At 40.2% G+C, this 22674-nt stretch overlaps 2 protein-coding genes across 2 annotated transcripts; both read left to right on the top strand.

Annotated features, from left to right (window-relative positions):
* The first annotated feature begins 414 nt into the window (after positions 1–414).
* erich1 (glutamate rich 1) lies at positions 415–11224 on the top strand. Its single transcript, XM_084743081.1, has 6 exons — positions 415–764; positions 2129–2269; positions 2487–2633; positions 6450–6833; positions 7984–8178; positions 10970–11224. The coding sequence occupies exons 1-6, from the start codon at positions 746–748 to the stop codon at positions 11068–11070; spliced, it is 987 nt and encodes a 328-aa protein (XP_084599207.1). The 5' UTR covers positions 415–745; the 3' UTR covers positions 11071–11224.
* A 4479-nt stretch (positions 11225–15703) lies between these two features.
* On the top strand, positions 15704–20022 carry LOC146310553 (uncharacterized). The gene is made up of 2 exons (XM_084743167.1): positions 15704–15922; positions 18963–20022. The coding sequence occupies exons 1-2, from the start codon at positions 15872–15874 to the stop codon at positions 19257–19259; spliced, it is 348 nt and encodes a 115-aa protein (XP_084599293.1). The 5' UTR covers positions 15704–15871; the 3' UTR covers positions 19260–20022.
* Positions 20023–22674: the final 2652 nt, after the last annotated feature.

Raw genomic sequence — 22674 nt, 5'->3', positions numbered from 1 at the left:
CACATGGGGAGCTCTAGTCTGATGCATCACACTTATCAGACTTATTGAAAGAAAGTTTGGCAGTTTAAACTGACCGCAAAAATAAATTTGGCTTTTTGGCGTGCCAGCGAAAGTAACTATAAAGTGATTATTAGTCTCATTTTGATTCGTATCACACAAGCAATTTGCCTCAGTAAAATGCAAACTCATAGACTGTCTTTTTCATTTAACACAGAGTGACCTTGCACTTCTAAAGAAAGATACATATTCTATATATTAAGCTGGACAAGGCTGTTTTGAAAGCCGATTTGAAGAATGGATTCGACTGCCCACAAGAATATATTCATGCATGATATACAGGGCACATGCCTTTCCTAACAACTAAGGATACATTAAATTGTCTTAAGTTTGAATGGAAATCGGCGCGACTGATACAACCTGCATCTTCTATGTTGTCAGTCTTACAAGTGCCTGCCTGGCAGACGGGAGTACAGCAGGAGTCGTCAGAACATTATTGCACTTTTACAAGCGATTTTAAGTATATATAGCCAGTTCTTTACTTATTTTTAACATGACACGTTAAACAATTCAGTTATTTCCCCGGTGTGCGCGGTTATAACTTCTGCCGTGAGGCGAGCTGGTATTAAAAGCTAGCAAGCTGCGTAGCTAACTCACCTAGCGTGCTAGCATATGAGCTATAGCCACATGCTACATTTTAGTTTTCGTCCTCTTCGCTTCGACTCAGATAATATTGCTATATGTCGATATGGCACGTAGGAAAGAAGGTGAGCATCACTGTCGCCAAGGACAATATTATGATCCTTATATAGAAACTCAAAACGGTTGTATTGTGGGCGTCTAGCTAGCTAATGTAGCTAGCGGGCTAAGTCTCGAATAAGTAGCTCAGTTGTAAACAAATGCACGTGCTCCACTGTCAAACCTACATTATACAGCAATATGCCTTTTTCTCAGATGCAGCCATTTTGACATGTAGTGTAAACACAGGTGTTACAAATGATACTAATTAAGATTATTTTCCATTCAGGGTGGCTGAGAGAGTCAGTGTGCTACAGTTGTGCGTATTGGCTCACTAGAAATGTTCTGCTCAACTAAATGGATCGACACAGGACCTTAACTAGTATCATTTATGACACCTCTGTTTACCTTGCTGTTTCATATCAGCATAACTGCACTGTAATGTCTCACCGTGTTGATCAAATATAAGCTTCTTTTTTACCTGTGTGATTTTTGATGATTATTCTCTTAATGTTGTGCCTACAAGAGATGCAGTTAACACTGGGAGTCTGGGAAAATCCATGGATTAGGGGATGTGAAACACGTGTATACATGGGGGATATTCAAATATACTGGCTGTCTACAAGGTTCCTGCAGGTTCTCAAAAAGTCTAAGATCCAGTCATTTAAATTGTAGGTCTTAAAATGTGACAGGTATGTAAAATGTCAGAAATTTGACAGATCTTGAAAATGAATTAGATTATGATTATTGATAATTATTAGTCTTGTTTATAAATGTGTTTTTAGGAAAAAAATGCATTGATCATGCTGCTAACAACTACAGGACAAAACCAAAATTGAACCAGTAACCACAAATGCTAAGGATAGGTCTTAAATTGCATTTATAATGGTCTTAAAAGTATTAAATTTAACTTCCTGAATTCTCTAAAACAATGTGTTTATTTTTAAGATAACTGTTGATATGTAGTTATTGACATGTACTTTAATGATTACCTGGACTGTGATGATATGTACTATGCAGCTGATCTCAGTCTTCTGTTATTTTTATTTAATGTGCTTTTAATGTGATATGTTCTGAGCTTTACCTTAAATATGTCTCTCAGAGGACATTAAAGTTTTCTAACACGCACACGATCCATAAACCAGCATGTCTTTCAAGTTGGATAGTCAAGCTGGTTTCTTCTCTGAGTTCATCCTCTGTTCAACATCGGGAACACATATGGTGTTAATAACTTAATGTGAAATTTAAACCCACTCCACACTTAATTGTATTGCTTAGCATGAAGTTTTAAGAATGTTTCCTTCAGTACTTGGAGAAGTCAGGTACTGTACAAAGACAGTGCTTCTGATTAACAGATGTTATGTATTTTTGTTTTGTGTCTTGTGTCATATAGTGTTTCAATCAAAAGTGCTCCAGAGGCTTTACCCTGCAGCTTCAAAATTGGAAAACGAGCCCAGCCCACCATGCGTTGTAGAGGCCCTAGCCAAAAAAAACTTTGTGAAGACAAAAGCCTCCCCAGAGGACACTGCCACTGGTAAGATTACATTCAGTTCACCAAGTGATACTGCTGCTTAAATAAAGTGTAATTGTTGGAGAAAATCATTTATTTTCTGACTTTTCCCTTTAACCCATTTTCCCTTTTTTCCAATACACATAACATACCAACACATCATTCATGCAGAATTGCTACCACCCTGCTGCTCTTACCATTGGGATTTATTACTTTATTTCATTTACTGTGTCTGTCTTAGGAGATGCAGGAAAGACACAGAGTGCAGCCAATCCAAGCAGGCGACTGTACACGGTCCTACCTCCTCCTGCAGACTACACGGCAGATTCAGAGAAATCCGTCACACTCCCCCAGCTAGAAAGCATAAATAGTGCAGAGGACCCAGCTGGTAAGACGACGGTAATCTTACATTTATGTACTTGCGATGTGCACCATAAAGCCAGGAGAGATTTACGACATGGGCTTTCTCCAGGTTGGCATGCTCTATTATTAAAGTAACTCTTCTGGATTGTCTGTGCCACTGCACTAGCTAAGGCAAACAAATAGTGATAATCAATTGTGTTTCTGACCTGAGGAGAACTCGAATGCAGCACAGATGGTGTTTGAGCTGGGGAGAATTTCACTTTGATTTGTCTTTTGAATGTGTTGTTTGTCAGAGTAAACTTTTACAACTTGTCTAGGAAATGCTTACCCTTCCTTGATGCCATCTTTTCAGCTTGAATTGTGGGCTGACGTTAATGCCAAGCTGAAATGTTCTTGAGCTGTGATGAGTAGAGTTGGCTAGCAGTTTGATTCAAACATAAGTCACATGCACTGGAGTTGATAGGCATCATTTAAAGACTGTTTATTTTGTCTGCACTTTCTCTTGTTGTAAACCAGTAGAATGATAAGAGTGTAATAAGAGCCCTGGCTCATTACACGTGTCTTTGTTCCCATCATCCTCTTTAATACAAACCTCCATCCACCTGACAGGCCTCTGCTTTACCTCCATGAAATAGAGGAGATTTGTTGGCTGAGACAGTGCAGCGTCTTAAGGTGCCCACTAGAATTAATGATGAAGTTAAGTTTGATTAATTGCACTCGTCAGCCTAACAGAGCCTTAATTGAATCACATTTTTGATTTAGTGGGCACTGAGCCTTGATGGAAATTGCAAAAGTCCTGTTTAAGTTCAGCTTGGATTGGACTTCATAAAGGTTTTGTGATAATAAATCCATCAGTATAGTATTAGAGGAGCAGCACAACATCAATTGATTGATGGGATATAGTAATGATAAATGGATTTAAAGTCGGGTTCTCAAAATGGGGTCCATGGCACTCCGATTCAATCTTTCAAATTATCATGAAACTCTTTTTTGCACAAAACACTTCATAGTTCAACTAATAATATTTTAATTTTTAAATAGTTCAGAAATTGCTTTCTTATTTAATAATCTATAACTCTTATTTAATTAGAGCCAGACCAATATATTGATCAGCCTATATAATCAGCTAGATATTGGCCACAGTTATATCATCAACAGTACATCGGAATAGGTACAAGTGTTGTCTGATACTTTTTTTTTAACAGAACATAATTCTTATTTATTTTTTATTTTTAGTTTTTTATAGTTATTTCTAATTAGTCAAAAATACCAGTGAAAGTTTACTGTCTCATTTCCCTGATGTTATTCTGGATTTTAAAGTTTGATATTGATGAGATAACTGATGAATTCACATTTTTGTATTTTAAAAATAAGTTATATATATATATATATATATATAGCTGAATAGGCCAGTCGACTGCTAATTTATTGGTCCTGATATTTATCATGCATTCCTATATTTTATATAAAAAAAAAAGAATGTCAGCTAATATATCAATATCAAAAAAAAAATTCCCTAATATCAGTATTGACATCTGCCTCAACAATCCAGTATCGGGGAATATATATATGAATCTGCCTTCTGCCAGCCAAGCATTTGTCACACATTAATGGTAGAAACCTGCTCTCTGTATCGTATTTAAGTCCCAGAGTAGGCCTATTATTGTTCTTTTAATATTGTTCTTTTATATGATATATTTAATACATGTCTAATATCTTTGTAATACATTTCTCTTGTAGTGTTTTTCACAGGACTAAGTAGAAATGTAAAAAGTAAAAAATGCTACAAAAGGGTTCAGAAAAAAATTGAGAACCTCTGATTTAGAGTGAATAAGACACCCTGTATTGTAGTCTTAAATTACCAAATCCATCTCCACACTGTTCCAGTGCAGTATGAGCTCAGAGTTTTAGATAGTGAGATATGGAAACATAAGTCATCTAAACCTCTTGTGCTGTTGTAGGGTTCAGTCGGTTCAAGAACACGCATAGTTTTTACCAGGGAGAGAAATGTGGCTATTAAAGAAGTGCATTTAGGCTTGAAAGAATTCTCTTTTTTCCTGCGCCGAGCAAGACAATGACATGAGATGCTTTGGTTCTGTTTTTAGCTACCACAAAAGTACAGCATTAATAAAAACCGCCATAAATATTGCATATTTGTAGATGCATTTGAAAAGATGTGACTCAGTGCTCAGTGCGCTCACATGACTGCAGCAAACGGGGCAGTGCTGCCCAGATGGTCTCTCAGACGAGTAACAAAAAGACAGCAGTGATGACAGCAATGAGAGTTCAAGTTCATTTTCACCTCCCATTGACAAGTCCTTTAGTTTGTCATCACCACAGTCCATGTTAGATTATATTGAGCGGGCAGTGGCTCCCCTCGAATTGCTTTTCAGTATCGTTCATTGTTGCTCTGCCACTCTCCCAGCTGCATTATGTTCTGGCTGCTAGCCAGTTCACAGCTCACCAGTGTGAACGGTTCACTAAGACTTCGATGGGAGCTGGTTTTCTTTGACCTCTCAGCACCTCTTGAGTTGTTAAGGAGAGGGGAGGTGGAGAGGAGGCTGTCAGCCAGTGCAACCCCCAGCAAGCAAGAGATTTAACACTGATGGGATTTTTTCTTTAACCTAGAGCTGAAAAAATGAAAGCAAAAGAAATAAAACTGCAAAGGTAAAACAACCACAGGAGCCCTAATGATGATTTCCATAATGTAGGAGGAAAGTGGTAATTTTGTGTGCATGCGTGTATGAATAGCTAATGCATAACCTGAGTGTTGGTTCCCCCTTCATCTCTCTGCTGAATTCAGAATAAAGGAAACTGTAGCAAGTAGCATGGTAGATGTAGATTACTACATGATGATTACAGGGACTGAATTTGATATGGTGATGGCTAAAAACAGGACTTTGGACACTATTCTGTCCAGATGCACTACATAACATTGCATGTACAGTGTACTGATTATACTGTACTTTTATTAACCACCTGTGGCCTTAGGGTTGCTCCATGTATGACCATGATTCAGCCAGTTTCTTTTCCATCAGTAACCACTCCAGCTGATTTTGCTGATTATAATGCAATCAGCTAAGAAAATGGAGTATCTACTAAGTGGGATCAGGTGGTGCAGTGATTGGGTGGAATGAAACCTGCAATATCTTTGTCTTGGCATGGCACGTTATTGCACATTACTGGGTCTCAAACCCCCTACTGGTCTGTAGGCATTTCCTTCTCAATCAGATTGCAGGTGAAACTCACTCACTTGCAATATGTGACACAAACTCAAATATTATTTTCAGTTGCCTGGTGGAGATCTGCACTCTTCAGAGTGCACTCTTTAGTTTTTAACATGGCATTAGCTTGCAACCATCAGTTGCTGTCCAGGAAGAGTGACCTAGGTTAGTTAGAAACATAATTTATTAACATTAACCCTGATAACAAGTCAGGTAGCATACAAACAAATTCAGCATATAACATACTCATCCATGTTGTTTCCACCTTACAACTTAAAAGTATATGAACACGGGTGCCCCTATAGCTCAGTTGGTAGAGCGTGCACAATGTGTTGAGGCTGTCAGTCCTCTGCAGCGGCTGCTGGTTTGACTCCCGCCTGCGGCCCCATTTGCTGCATGTCGTCCCCTCTCTCTACCCCCTTTTCTGTCATATCTTCAGCTGTCCTATCACAATAAAGGCAAAGTCCAAAAATGATCTTTAAAAAAAAAATCTGACATATTAAATTTTGATTTAGGCCACTTTTACTCAAGAATAAAGATGCATGTAGAGATTGTAATGGATTGATTTTAACAGTGTTTTGAAACTAATCAAGAGTTTACAATTTTGTTGCCCACAGAGGAAAGCAACCATGATAGCAATGACCAAGATAAGGAGGGAGTGGAAGAACTGAAAAGAAAAAAGAGAAGAAAGAAAAGAAGACCAACACCTTATCAGGACTCTGGGAAAAATGGAGCAGTTCCAGTTAGTGAGTCCAGTTTAGGTCAGAGTCACACGGCTGTGGATGGTGGAGAAGAGCAGCACATTAGCAGGAACAAGAGGAGGAAGCTGAAGAAGAAACGGCACAAAGAGAAACTGCTGTCCATGGGCTTGATGCCCCGGGCTGCTGCCTTGGAGTTCACGTACAAAAAAGATCAGGAAGAAGAGGAAGAGGATAACAAGACAAAAAGTGTTGAGGTGTCAGACTTTCTCAGGACAACAATGGAAATCTATATGTCAGACTGTGAGTATTGAGCAAAGCGGAGCTCACCTTTTTGGATCAGCTGGTTTCTTTTGTACTCTAAACGTTGCAGCCTTTTCTGAGGCTTGTACTCATGTAGTGTTAATATTTGGAAAAATTAACACCCTGCCAAGAAATTGTTTAATTTTGGTTCATCTTTGTCGCTGTGATGCACAAAGCTGGTGGCTTTCTCAGATGAAGTTTGCAAACACATAATTAAATTCTGCCAAGAGCTGAAAGCATGTTAATGAAAACTGTCGACCAGAATTCAGTGCACATCTGTGCTTTTTTTGAAAAAAACAAGATGTGACAGTGCCAGCAATAGTCACTCACAAGCGTTGTATTAGTAATTGGGTGGAAGTGCAATAACTTAAATTGCGGTGCCATTAGAATGTACTAGAAGGAAAAACTAATTTTTTATTGCCAGGCATATCAGTATGACAGGTCATACTTATGAGATAAAAACTCTCATCATTTTAATTATTATTATGACTTACCATGGAGATATTTGTTTCTTTTACTGTGGGAAGTTGGCTTCCATATGTATTAACTAATCTATTTATTAATTTATTTTAAAGAAAACCAAAGCCAAGATAGCTGTAAAAGTTCTAGTTATTATAAGAGTTCCAAATCATATCTAATACAAGGATTATTTGTGGGAGACTGACAATACAAAATCCAGCTTACGGAAAGCAATTGCGCTCCTCAGTCACTGAGTTTTTAATCAAGGCTTTGAATGCACCCGGAGAAACAAGTTCATTAAGCTGCAGCGTGTGCTGAAGATTAGGCCCTGACCAGTGTTCAAAATAAGAGAAAAGCTCTGTGGTACCTGCCTACCTTGTAAATGATTGAAACTAATAAGAAATGGTGAGACTGCAGAGTTATGAGACTCATCCAATGTGTTTGTAAATGTAAACATAAACTGGTGACGTTTTCTCTATTGTGATGACACAGAGTCTAAACAGTTATGTGTAAACTGTTACTGTATGTTTGGTGCAACTTAGGAAGTTTCTTATTTTGTTTGATCAGTTCTTTTCTATTTTCTGTTCTTTTTTTATTTTATCTGATTTTTTTTTCTGTTGCTAGATACTAAAATAAGCTGTCGATGCCTTTGATGAATACACCACCTGTCACTTCTTCTGTCCTCCTCCAGCCTCTCCAGGTGTAAGCAATCTTCCTCTCCTGTCTGGGACACTGGACGACCTTCTGAGCGGCATAGCCAGCGGATGCAAGCCCCCCTCTGTCCTCAAACAGCTCTACTGTCTCAAGGCCTTTCTTCAGCAAAAAGAGACAGACAAGCTGAAAAAGGCACTGGAGGAGCTCCACAACACGTCTCTTCTGTCTGCAGGTCTGTGACTCATCACGTCATGAAATGTTACATCAGATGAAAATGATTGGATCTTTACTTAGACTTAAAGGGTAATTTAGATTATTTGAACAGAGTTGAGTGTACAAAGTACTTACTAATCATTAGCGAATTGCCGTCAGTAGAAGCTGGTCGATACACCCCCGGTTTGTAGATGCACTGAGGAGTACCAGCAAAGAACCAACCAGACTAACCCTGTCCACAGTACTACATTGCCCAGCTTCCTACACTGGTACTCCTCTTGCTTCCCCATACTAGGGGTGTGGAGACCGCCATCTACTGTAGGTAACACATATCAACCCTAACCTTAACCCTAACTACCTCATACAACACCACATCCAATAATTCACACTATCTCATGAGTGCTGCTCCATGCTTGTGACATGTATTCATGCCCTTTTCTATGCATACTGGCCTACTCTTACTGGGATTGGCCCCAGGCACTTAACTGACCTGTCCCTGCAGGTTAATACATGCCTCTGTCTGTCCCTGCTTGCCTTTTATTGTACATGCCCTTACTCTTTATTGTTCACCTGTGTATACCTGCCCTTACTTGCCTTCGTCAGCCTTTACCTGTACGCACCTGTCCTTATTTGCAATACTAGAGCTGGTCTTGTCCATGTTACATCACTGGTGACCTTACACTATTTGTTAACTAACATGTTTCAACTTGTTCATCTCGCCTTTACTCTGTCAACAGCCAAAACGTCTCATGAGTCCCCAGAGACGTTTTCACCTGTGCATGTTTGTGTTTGTGTGTTTGCATGGTTGGTTAGTTGGCTGCATAATAGGATCAGCGGGGACTTTGCTGCTGTCACACTCACAAGTGTACATGTGTAAGAAAGAGAGACCAGCCAGGAGATTCAGGCCACTGCCATAATCTGCGACCACAAAGTGACGCTTGTCTCTGCCTGTCTGTGTCGCCAAGACAACACCGTGTCAGAACCAGTTTGCTATCTTAGCCCTCAATAGAGCCTGCTGTAGTTGTGCCTATGTCGTCCATGCAACTGCACCACAGCTGCCTGAAAGCTCGTCTAACCCCCCACCTCCACCTGACTCATATTTTATGAGTCATGCTTCAATTCACTGTTTATAAATGCTCCTGTTCTTTGAATGCAACTCCACCAGCGGTTTGCACCAGAATGAATGAATCTTTGTAGTTTGTAAAGATTCACTTTACTTGAGTCATCTTTGCTTTGTTAGTATTTTAGGCAAGGGCCTTGGCATCCCTGCTGTGTATTATAGGATGACATGAACAGCATGACAGTTTTAAATGATTAAACAAAGGTCTAATGTGTAAGATTAAATATTCATTAGTGTGTTTTCATTGGTGTATATTCAACTGAAAATAAGAAATTTTTGTGTGTTTTCGTTACCTTAGAATGAGCTATTTTATAACTACAGAAGGCATGGGACTTCATAGTGTCCACAGTATTTCCATTAGGGGTAGAAATCTCTTGGCACCCCACAATTCAATATGGTTCTGATTCCATGGCTTATGATGTGATTATAAAACAATTATCTTGGATTTCAGTACATGATTTTGTCACTTCCCCGCTTTATATGCAAAAACACACTCCATTTATTTGTTCCTTTTATTTACAGTTCAGTGCCACACTAAACTCCTCTGTCAGCCCACAATGAGTCTAATGTTTCACCTGCTCTGTCAGCAGTCCAGCAGGAGATCTCAGTAGTGTGCTGGGATTTTAAAAGTGAACTATGATCTGGAAGTTGCACACTTTAATTTTGTCTGACTGTGTAGAAATCTGATGGTTTCACACCACAGATGACGGAAGGGCATTAATGACAGTCAGAGAGAATAAAAGTGTTCATTTGAGCACACTCCACAGCAACTCTCCTGTCTGCTCTTCTCATCAACACAAGGCTTTTTTCAGTGAAATAAACATCTTAATTAATCACAGTAAATGTAGAATTTACAAAAAGGCACAGGTGATTAAAGATTTGCCTTAGTGTTTACATAGGTTAGTAGTGTGTTCACAAACATCCGTTGCAGGTACAGTAAGAGAGCCCAAATATGAGATTTGCATTACAGCGGTGTACTTACAGGACTCCAGTTAAGCAGGCGGTCCTTCAGTTTGGCCCAGGACACATTCGCGTTCAGACTAATAAAAGAATGTGGTCACGTGCAACCCAGACCGCCTCCGATTCCTGAGTGTGGCATCAAGCTCACTGCTAGATGCCACTGAATCTTACACACTGGTCCTTTAACATTCACAGCATTCTGCATTTAAACGTAATCCACAATCACCACCATGCTGGAGCTAATCCATGTGCTTGTGGAGAGAGGTGTCCTTATGAAAGTTTTTCAAGTGAGTTCACTAACGCTCTCCTCACTCTGTCACTCAGCCCTTGCAGTGGCAATCAATTGAGTGCAGGAGCACGTCTAAAATACATTTCCTTTGAGCATATTTTACTGCACCCTGGAGTTCCTCTCACGAATGACATCAGCTTGACTGCTTCTCTTTATGCTACCCATTTTATGCTCTGCATAGATTCACTAAAAAGAATTCAAATTTTTCACGAATAAGTAAAAGAAAGATTCTGTCTTGGGTTTGGAGTTGTGTTAAGTTGAATGTCGACATGCGGCGAGGTGGGAAATTTGAACACTGTCTTGAGATTTTGATTTGTTAGGCTGAAAATACAACAGCAAATAAGTGTCTTTGGCGGAAACAGACCGTTCCTCTGGTATTGTGTTGTCAGCAGCAGTCTCGGCTGTAACTGAAATTTTGCTGTCTGTCTCTTTGTGTTTTAGAGGAAACCACTGCAGTCGTTTCACTGTTCCAATACTGGATCACAGACATTCTTCCCATGCAGGGAGACAAGAAGACAGGACTTTCTACAACGCACCCATGAGACTGTCAATCACACAGAAGCAGAGACTCCATTGAAGGATTATTTCCACTGTGCTCCACTGCTTTAGACAAGAAAGTTCTTGAAATTTCACTATGTTGTACTTAACGTGATGCTGTGTAAATTATTTTGTATTATTAAATATTTTTGCTTTTGATCTGTGCTTTTGTCTAATCCATTTTCATGCCTAACATTGTGCAAGAAGAAAACAAAGCCAGTTAAGCTGAGCAAAGCAAATCCTCCCACCCACCATGAATAAGCTGGAAGTTGTCATTATCGACCGAGCAGTTACTTACCTCCCTGTTTGTTAGAGTTTTATGTAGTTCAAATAAGTCAAACATTTAATTGTTATTAACATAAACAGCCATCCTTCTCATCTGACCTCCTAATTGCCAGAGAAGCAAATGTCAGTTCTGCGGCGCTCCTTGGATGTTTGCAGACGTTATGACATTTAAACCCGGCCAGTTAACCTAATGGCTTCTCAATTATCTACAATACACTCCCCCACAAATCAATTTCTGACCAAGTAGCTATTTCAGTGGTGGACTCAAGGGAGGGGGGGCAGCATGGTACCCCCTCGCTCCCTGGTGCCCCTGTGTTTGAAAAAATGAGGCAAAAGTGCCCTCTTGGATGTCCCTATGGTAGGTAAAACATGATAAAGTACCCTCTGGAGTGAAACAATGTCCAGGACAATGTGGTAAAATGCCCCCTAGGGTGCCTTTCCAGTGGATAAAATGTGACAAAGTGCCCTCTTGGGTGGACCAAAGTCCAAGACAAATGGTAAAGTTCCTTCTAGAGTGGGCCAGTGTCCAAGAGAGGTGATAAAGTGCCTTCTCAGGTGTCCTTCCAGTGGACAAAACATGATTAAGTGCCTTCTAGAGTGGCCCAATGCACAAGACAAATGCCCAAGTGCCCTCCAAGGCAGTGATTCCCAACTTTTTTTCCTTGGAACCCCCCTCCTACCTGTATCTAAGGATGTGTGCATATACACCAAAAAGAATAAGTGATTCATTCCAAAGCTTAATTGTGCATCAAAATATCCCTTCTCTAGTATAAGCTTAATATGTCTTTAAACAACCCAGTAGAGAGAGCAGACTTATACACACCCATCCTGAGAGTTCACAGAGACATGGCCAACTAAGTAGCCTACTATTTTTAATGGATCACAAAGAAATGTATCTTTTTAAAAAGTATAAATTGTGATTCTGGTTAACATGTGGAAGTCATGGCGACACCCTGTGATTTCTGGCACCCCCCTAAGGGGATACTGACCCCAGGTTGTGAACCAATGCTCTAAGGTGCCCTTCCAGTGGAGAAAAAAACAGCAAAGTGCTCTCTAGAGTGTCATTCCAGTTGACAAAATGTGAAAAAGTGCTGTCTTGAGTTGTCCAATTTCTAAGACGAATGATAAAGTGCCCTTTAGACTGGCCCTCCAATGGACAAAAACAAAAAAAATGCAGTCTACAGTGGACCAATGTCTCCCCCACCACATGCAGCTGCTGCCCTTTTTAATTTTTTGGCCCTCGCCTCTCTGACAGCCTGAATCATTCAGTGAGCTATTCCACGTCTTTTCAAATTTGCTGTTTCACCTAATGGAACTGGTCTAATTAATAGTCTTCAGGGAGATTTTACTGATGGTACTAATGGTGTCTCAGCAAATATTCATTATCGGGCTGAATGGTGAAGAACTAACTTGTCTCGTTACATGATCCCAACTTGTTGTCCTTATCTAACTGCACGCTCAGTATAGCAACACAGTATGTTGTTGACGGACCTTGGGAACCAGTACCACACCAGGGAGTCAGTAGCTTAACCTTCCGCATCACCATATCTGTCTACAGCTGAGATAATCTATTCTAAATACATTTACCCGTAGCTCAATGCCAGGGGATGAGTTCAGGAGAAGGGCAGAGAATTATCTCGGCTGGATAGTGCCCACTGTGATGACCTGACTGAGAGCTGTCTGCCCTGTACCAGCTCAACAGGAACTGTTGTCTTTCCAGAGCTGGGATACACCAGTAGACACCCGCAAGTTGTATTATACACTGTAACACATAGGTCTGAGTGTGTGTGTGTGTGTGTTTGCAGTATTATAGTATTGCACAATTAGCATGAGGGCCGCCATCTGTGGCCTTCATTCATGGACGGACACACCAGGTGCTGAGTCTGATGGAAGCTCATGGTCTCATTCAGCAGACATTAGCCAGATGAGAAAATAAGGGCGAAGAGCACATTGCCTGAAATGCTTATATAACATAATATAAAGGGAAGCATAATTGGTTTTGGTGCACTTTTTTAGCCATGCTAGTGGTGTGGCTCTTGGGATGGCGATGTCAGTCTGTCTGTTGTTTGATCAACCACTTTGGTCCAGACTGAAACAGCTCAGAGATTTGATTGATGAAATTTGGTACAGATATCCAAGGTGTGACTTTGGTGATTCCCTTACTGTAGCATCACCAGCAGGTAAAAATTTCACATGTCCAGTGAGGTATCCCAACTTCTATAGGATTAATTGGCACAAAACTTATACACATATTTATGGTTCCCAGAAAATTAATCCTAACTACTGACGTTTCCACCATATGATCCATTTTTGTGTGGGTTTTTTTTTGTTTTGTTTTTTTTGAAAATGTCTCAATAACTGCTGGATGGATTGCCATGACCTTAGTACACACTTTCATGTCCCCTTCAGGATGAAATGTAATAACTTTGTTTATCCCTTGAGTCTACGGACAATTACCATCTGAAGTTGCAGCTTGGCTTTACAGAGCTTTATAATAAGGTTAGGGTCACTGTATAGCTGTCCACCCAGCATTTACTTTTAGTACTCCCACCTCACTGTTCTCATGTAGGTGTTGGTGCAACAAGTAGAACCTCACAGCATTTTGAGATTAAACTGTAAACTTAATACAGGTGTCACAAAAGATACTAATAAAGGTTCCATTCAGCTTTTAGCCTCTTAGTCTTTTGCTTTGACTTTAACTTGCTTGTTCTATATTTTCTAGCACTGAAAACAGTGGTTTCATTTTTCTCCTGTAGTACTTTAAATGCTGTGTGCTTTCTTTTTGTGCATGTAACCCAGTGGGCATCACAGTTTCAGTGGCATCATGACTTTGCAGCATTAATGCCAGGGTTTGAGATTATTCATGGATGCATGAGTTGGGAGGCAGAATTGGGTCCTATTACCAGAGATGAGAAGAAGGTCATTGTTGGCTGCTCGCTGGAGAGAATTCCTCTGCAGCGAGAGAGACGTTATCAGCACAGCTACCTCATTATAAGACCTCACTTTGAGTCGAGGACCCCCAGGCCAGGAAGGATATTAAAGCTTAGAGAAAATTTGCTGACATGGCAGAGGAAGCCATTCTCAACATCAACAGAAAAACATCCAAATCAACCCACTTGGCAGATTCAAATGTTCTGACTTCAAATGACTCTGTATAAAGCTATTAAAGGAACTGCTGAGGTAAGAAATCACTTACACCTGATGCTAATGTACTGTACTTTACCTGAATTATTTAACTTTTCATTCATAATTTAGCACTGTGTTTGAAAGATAATTCTGCAATATATTTGCTACACTAGATCATAAAATGACTATGATATGTCATCAGAGATTAAAGAAACATGGTAAGTTGAAATACTGACTTCACTGAGAACAACACTAATGTCCAGTATGTTCTCCTATGAAATTTTCATTACAATGAGAAAGCATTTCACGCTTATTCACTTTACATAGAGTTAAAATTAAAACCAAATGTTCGCTGAACGAGTTAGTGTCTGTTTATGAGTTGTGTGTATTTTCAGAGCAGGTTTAGCAAGATCACATTTTTAGCCTGACATTGAGAGGTGACTGACAGAGTGACAATCAGCTGATGAACTTCACAGCGTAGGAGTCGCCTTCCCTTGTCAGTATTAAAGTATAATATCGCACTTGTCTTGTGCTTGTGTTTCCCTACAACCTACAGGCAACCTGACTGAGCTTCTAATCTAGGGAGGATGCAGTTGGGAGAAAGAACTCGCTTCAACCATAGATTCTATATTAAATAGAGCTTCAACCTATTTAATATAGCTTCAATGGCTCCAATTCACTATTTTGACTGCAATACTTATTTTGAATGGTGGGGTCCGGGGTAATGCTACTTTACTGTCTCTGTTCCCTTCAAACAGACAGATGTACATTATACACCTCTCATTCTCCACATATATTGACCATATACTGTACATATGGTACATCATGACTGTGTGGTGTGGCTGAAATAATCACATTATTGATTGACATTTTGGATTTTCTTATGCATTGATATTTATCACAATGTGGCAAATGTGTGTAAGATTACATAGAAAATACACAAGATTTCCACTGTTATGTAATGTACCAGACAAAATCCTGCATACATGTAAACCAAAAATAAACTTTAGTTAAAAAATAATTAAGGTTTTTAATTGCTTTACAGTGTGCTTAAAATCATTGGGGGAAAAAGTAAAACAACAGCACAAATCATTCCAATATGATTCCACTGGTATATGTTGACATTTAAACATGATCCAGCATGATCCAGCATGATCCAGCCTTGCACTCAGTTCTTTGTCCCTGTGTGCCAGCTCCTGTAATCCCCTTAGACACCACCTGCAGACTGTCTGTTATGTAAAGACTAGAAGGAGAGGTTATAAGGGCTGACCAAGCTGTCCTACATCAGATTGCTGAGCACAGGTTGAAGAGTCCAAGCAGAGACCGGGAGAGACCCCTCCGTCAGTGGGTTTCCCTTCCTGGGAGTCCAGGAAGACCATCACAGAACACTTCAGAATGTTTTTCAGAGTCCCAAGACTGACTCCAGGCTACATCAGGCTGCTGCAGGTCAGTGTGTGCAGTTTGGGAGGTTTCAAGAAGGAATTATTTTGTCAATTTGAACTTCCATGAAATGAAGTGAATGGTTGGTCATTCAGTGCTATTTTCTTATAAAGGTGAACATGATATAAGTCAAGAGCACTGTTAAAAAAAAAGATCATTTTGAGTTTTGAATCAAACTCAACTTTTAAGTTTGAATTAAACTTTAAAACATTGTAAACCTGAGTCTTTGAGCTTTAGAAATTAAAAAAAATATTTCATAAACAGATCACAATTAGCTGTGAACTCAATTTGTTATAACTGGGGTGCTTAAAAAGTCAATGTTATAATAATGTTATAAAAAAAGAGTGAAGACATTTTTTTTGCTTTTACAGTATACATACTGTAACCAGCTACACTGTAAAACATCACAGAGGAATTCAGTGGAATCTTTGACTTGAAATGGTGCGTTGAATGAATGCACTGTACAGAGTTCAATCAACTCATCAAGTTCAATTTCTAATGAAACATGATCAGCATAGGCAGACTTCCCAGCATGCATTGTTTGAGAGTTAAAACTTAAGCTTATTGAACACGTTTTTTCAAGTACAACTGAATTAATGTCAAATTTATTTCACTATAAACATTCATTTGTTTTGAATCATTACAAAATTACGTCTTTTCAAATTCAGTCATGTTAAAAATTTTATGACAACCCAGAGACCAACATTTTTAAGTTAGAATAAATGTTTTATTTTTACAGTGTATAAAAAATTTTTCATCTGCTGTGATTTTTACTCTCGGACGCATAGCGACACTAAAGCTGTCAATGCAGGAACATAAAGTGTTGAGTCACTGAGAGCTGCTTGCTGTGATCTTAGAAGCAGAAGTAGATTGCACTTTATTGCAGTTTTTCAGCATCAAGCAACTTGTTTTGATTTAGGACCTTTAAAACAAAAAGGGGTAAAGCGCTCTCAGTGTCTTGGATTTGAAGTGTAGATTACACACTGCCTGGTGTGCTCTGTCTCTACTGGCCCTTAAGGAGAAGAAGAAAGCGGCAGATGAAATAGCGTTGACAGTTGTGAGAGCAGCCATTGACATAATGAAGTGTTTGGAAGGTACTGATTTTATGGGTACACTGAGTTTTATAGACAGAGACCGTGCATACAGCAAGTTGGTTTCACTAAGCTTTGTGGGACCATTATGTGGACATTTTTTTGGTCAAGTGTCTCAACAGATGATGAAATACAGTGCTATCACATTATACATGCCGTCCACAAATATGAGTTTGTTCCAGTAACTATAGGATGCCTTTTGTTTCAGCTCACAAAACACAATCACCTTTTCTGTGGCATTTCCCACAAACAATAGCGAAATCCGAGCTGGTGACAGTCCATTGCACTGTAAATGGAAATGGGAACTGGGTGAGTGAGCTACAGGAATAGCTTCTTAACTGTCTGTGACACAGCTCCATTAGAAACTAGGAAGTTTCTATTATTTGCTCCTCTATGCTCTTTATAATTGTCAAGGGTCCGCTGAGGAAATTGCCCGTGTCGCAAAATAGACAAGCTTTTTGTTTGTCAAAAATAGACAGACCGCGATTTGGTAAATGAGAGAGGATGAGTTTTTAATCTCTCCGGGATTGGTGGGAGCATTTTACTGGGCTGAGGTGAGCATATTTGCGGCGCTCTCATTTGACAACTGTTTGTTAAAAGGGGTGTAATGCATGTTGTCCTCATGCACTGTATATGCATCTTTGTGTGTACTTTAACCATTTATGGGTAATTCCAATATTTTTAAATCTGCACTCCATATTTTACATTTCTGGGAATCTAAATGACTAATAGGAACTGGTCCTGAAGGGACCTCAGCCATCAGCTGTGAAACAGGCTGCAGTGGCTCCAAGGACTACATCTATTAAAAGTGCTCGTGTTGCCTTTTGTCCTGACAGGCTCAGATTGTTATTCTAACCTCATGTCTCGACTATAAGACTGTTGGATGCATTTTTAATTTGAACGTCTCACCCAACAGAAGCACCCTCTGCACCGCTTCATGTGTCTCAGGTACTGATGGGCATAAAAGTGGCCTGAGGTGTTTATTTAGACTTCAAGACAATTTTTTTTGCAAATGCCCACGTAAACACAAGGTGCCCAGTAAAAAAAACACTTGGAAACATATTTTATCCACATTTTATAAACATAGGCAGGGCAGAGTGTGCTCCAGAGCCAGATTTTATAATCCACAGACTCTTACTTCACTTCACCCAGCAGCTGGGATATGGGAACTTTTTGAACTTCTTCTGTAGTGTTAATTCATGGACAAACTGTACATTTACTGCCACTGGACAGCTTCACTGCTAAACTTTAATTTCTCTGTTCTGATCACCAACACTGCTCTGAACGCAGCCACCAACACTCTCTTTTTTCTATTTTCTCTCTCGCTCAACTACACTCACTATAAACACAAACACATACACAGAAAGTTTGGCTGCTTATTCACTGCTGGACGCTTTGAAATGTGTGGACAAGACAGATCCTACACAGACAGATGCTTCAATGTGGCATGAATAAGATCAGCACGCGAGTATGATGCTGACCTGACATTTGGGGTCTAGACAAGGGGTAAGTGTCTGACAACATTACAGAAGGGATCTCTGCAGAAACAGACCTTTTCAGAGAGCCCTTTGCAACAGGGAACTGAAGCTGTTATATCACTGTGTTTAAAGCCACCAGACTCATAACACAGGTGGTCTGTCACTGCCTCGATCACTTTGACTGATCCATTTGCCTCCAAAGATTATGTTGTAGTCATTGAAGCCCATTTTGTGGCTGTGGGCTAAGGCTGCACCAATTTTAAAACTTTTTATTTAGACCTAAAATCTTTAAAATAGGAACCAGGTTTATTATTCTTCAACAAATTGTGACTATTTTGTCATCGCTCACCAGGAAGTTGTGTTGTTTCTTGACTGCTTTGATAACCCTGACTGATTTGTCTTTCATACTCCCACAATACCAAGGAAATCCAACTTTCCTCTGATCACATTTCACTCTCTGTTTCTCTCCTCTTTCAGACCCAGGCCTACCACAATGTGTCTGTGACACCTCCAGCTGAGAAGTCCGTGCCCGGCATTGCTATGTTGCTGGGGGCCGTGGGGATTGGGATGTGTGGCTACAGCTCCAGGCAGTTGGCCCTTCACCACCGGCCCTCTGCTCGTGTGCTGCAGTTGGTTGGCACACACACTGACGCCAGCATGGTGGGCACAGCACCCCACAGGACCCCCTTCCTGGATGTTACTCACCGGGCTGGTGCCAGCCAGGAGATCCCACCGCCCTCCTTTGTGGGCCAGAAAGTTCCTTTCAAATACTGATGCTGGGTTTGATGTTAGGTTGGATGTAGATTTGCCAGAATCACAGGTTGAGCTCCAGTAACTACACTTATGCACACTGAAGATTGTAGCTATGCTGGCCCGCTGCACAAGTGTGGCCCATGTGCTCTCTGATGATGTGCAAGTGTGGATATTTGAATGACCTTAACCTTTGTGTTGGCAGAAATGCGCATATTCTTATAGGAATAATGAAGTCTGTAACAAGTGTACCACATATAAAATAGTTTAAACTACTGGATTGCATCAGTTAGTCACAAATGTTAGAATCTTTGATGCACTGAAATGGCACAAAGCAATATGAATTATTTGAACAGTTTGTAACGATGCTGGAACTTCCTAAAGACTGTTTCTGAATGTAGCTTGAATGAACTCACATGAGTTGATGATGCACAAGTGTGAATATTTGACTGACCTCAACCTTCATGTTTGCAGGAAGTTGGATGTCTTATAGTAGTAATGAATCATGTAACTAGTGCAACACAAATAAAAATAGCTTAAACGCTATTGGGTTGTATCAATTAGTCACTAATATTAGAGTCTTTGATGCACTGAAAGGGCACTAAGCAATATAAATGATGGATGAGTATGTAATGATGCTGGAACTTCCCAAAGACTGTTACTGAATGTAGCATGAAGGAACTCACATGTCTAATTTGGAGACATTGTGTGTCTTTTTGAGGGATGGTGTAAAAAGGGACTGACGCTTGGCAGTGCCCCCTCTGTTCACAGATGGTTGGCAACCCTCTCTCTGTACACCCCACCACCACCTCCCATTCCCTCCCCAGGCAGACAGCCATGTGTAAGTGCTTTAGCAGCCCATCCTTGCCCATGACTTCAATTGATTTCCTCTGAGGAGGAGCAGGTGCCATCCATCAACGAGCCTCGGCGTTTGCTGGCGCGGTCTGGTATCAGCTGTCAATCAAGTGACAGTGGCGGAAGACACAGGTTGGCTTTGTGGCTGAATCAGTGACTAGTGCTTCCTGCGTTCAGAAAAGTTGAATTTACCAAGGGTTCGGTCAGAGTGGCAGGGCCATTTTGGGGATTGAAAACACTTCTTTTAATAGAAGAAGCTTAAGTTCATTTGATACTGAAATCTGAGTCATGCAAACAACAGAAATACGGCTTGCTGGATTATGTATCCTGATTTACCTGGCTGAGGGTGGCAGGTGGGCAAGGTAGCATGGTGATTCCTCCTGGATAAGCCTGTGTCCTCTGTGGGGATTACCCCAGGTGCAAAATCAATCCTGGCACATGCAGTCATTCACCTAATCTGGTATTAGAGACAAGGACTAGTGAGAGGCAGACAGTCCCTGTGCATCCCAACTTTGTACCATTCCCCCTGCAGGGTCCACCACCAGTCATCCCACTGGGATCCATGGATTTATAGTTTATGGGATTGGTGTTTCCATTTGGGTTTACACCAAAAATGTAGCAGTGAAAAGGTACTTGGGATGTGGCGAGACACTGAGTGTGGTTGAGAATGCGTGCTGTGCCTTATGGAATGCACAGGGTCATACTAGAGTTGGGTATCGAACAGTCCTGAGACTGAGTTGGATTTATTTTATTGTTTTTTTTGAACATTTTTGAGGGAACTGGTTAATACAGAGAGTGTAAGGTACTGAAAAAAGGTACCATTGGGTACCAGTATCGAATTCCAGGTACCAATATTGTATTGGGCCAAATTTGAATAATACCCAACCATAGCTTTATTTTTACATCTGAAAATCTACTGAATGTAGATCTTTATAGTCTTGGATATCGTCCAGACTAGACCAGAGATAATTTTATTTTTCTACAAGCAGGGGACAGGTGGTGTAGAGAAGTTGTGGGGGGAAAAAAAAAGAAGATGGTGAGAAAGTGGAGTGTTTCATCACTCAGAGGTCAGCCAGACCTTGTAATCCAGTTTTTCATTGCTGAAGAGCCATCTTTGTCTGTCTGCCAAATTGGATCAGCAGCTAGTTGTTGCAAGTTGAGAGTTTTTAGAGCCCCAATTGTGGCCCTCCCGAACACTAGCACAGTAGGGTCACTACCAAAATGGTCGTAATCCACTCAGCGGAGGGGGCTAATGGTTCCAACTGGCATCAGAGGCTGAAAAATTGGTCACCTTACTCTGGACGGAGACTGACACCCATAAACAATTTCCTAATGGGGTCGTGATGGTCTCAGAACAACAGGATAATCTGTCATATTTATCTGAGGGAAACATACAGGCTAAAACGGGGTAGATCTAAGTATGTGATTAACATGTTCTTCATCTGTTCTAAAATCCAAGTCTGAAACTTTCTCTCATGCTGGCACCGAACTGCATTTCATAGTCACACTCTGGCATTGCACTTCCACAAGTGTGAAATCAATGTGGGTGGGGGCTGGAGGTTGTGTAATGCACCTGGCTGGTTTTGATGGATTCTCTCTATACTGCAGTGGTGCACAGTGAGCACAGAGCACTGTGGAAACCTATTGATCTCAATCAGAGAGTGAGGGAGAGCTTGTCTCCCCGCTGCAGCAAACTTCCTGTTTCGCTCAGCATTCTACAGTTTATGAGGGAGAACTGCCAAGACGGTGCTCTTAAGAATAAGGGAATATCTGAAAACATGTTTGCTCTTGGAATAAAACACTCAGTAAAGCTCAGTCCTCATCTGTTAGCTTCTTTGTGAGTGTCACACATCTCACTGCTCATTCATCTCAGTCTGTAAAGGTCTACAAACTCCACTTCAGCTGTGCTTATTAAAGGAGAGATTTATTCTGTTAGTAATATAATTAACACTTAATGAAAACATACTGGAAGAGATTTATGAAATAAAAGTATTTGGCAAACATACTTCTTAATCACACCTTTGGGTCAGATTGCTTTTGTGTGTTGTTGTGCAATGTTGCTTTTTGTAACATGAAATAAATATATTTTTAGACAAAGTGCAACTCATGCTGTTTTGCTGTAAGTAGGCTTAGAGAGATTAGACATTAATTTTACAACTTTGTAACAGATGAACCCCAAAGCACAGGTCACAGATTTCACTTAATGTGTCATCTTTGTTATTAGGGTAAATAATTTATACTTGAGACTTGAAAATAGCAATCAGACAGAAAATCTGTCCTAATTTTCATGAGTTACAGTACATTATCTACAACTTTAGAATGACTGAAACGGGGGAAGGGTAAAGTTAAAGGGACAGTCGAAAAAAAATAGTTTCTGCATGATTCTGCTCACAACAAGGTCTGAAGATTATGTTGGGTAACCGGGTCATGATCTCTGGAAAGAGACATTGCTGTTAAGTTTTTCAAATGTATTTTTGGTGCTTTAAGCACCTCAAGCCGAGTGTCATCTAGTTCCATTATGCTTGACAAAAGACAGACATCTCTATGGCCATTATCTTTAAAACGCAGCAACACCAAAACTATT

The sequence above is a fragment of the Lutjanus erythropterus genome, chromosome 18, assembly GCF_056507025.1.
Source record: "Lutjanus erythropterus isolate fLutEry1 chromosome 18, fLutEry1.hap2, whole genome shotgun sequence".
Classification (NCBI taxonomy): Eukaryota; Metazoa; Chordata; class Actinopteri; order Lutjaniformes; family Lutjanidae; genus Lutjanus; species Lutjanus erythropterus.
The sequence above is the reverse complement of the archived record's forward strand: the minus strand, read 5'-3'. Positions and strand labels throughout refer to the sequence as shown.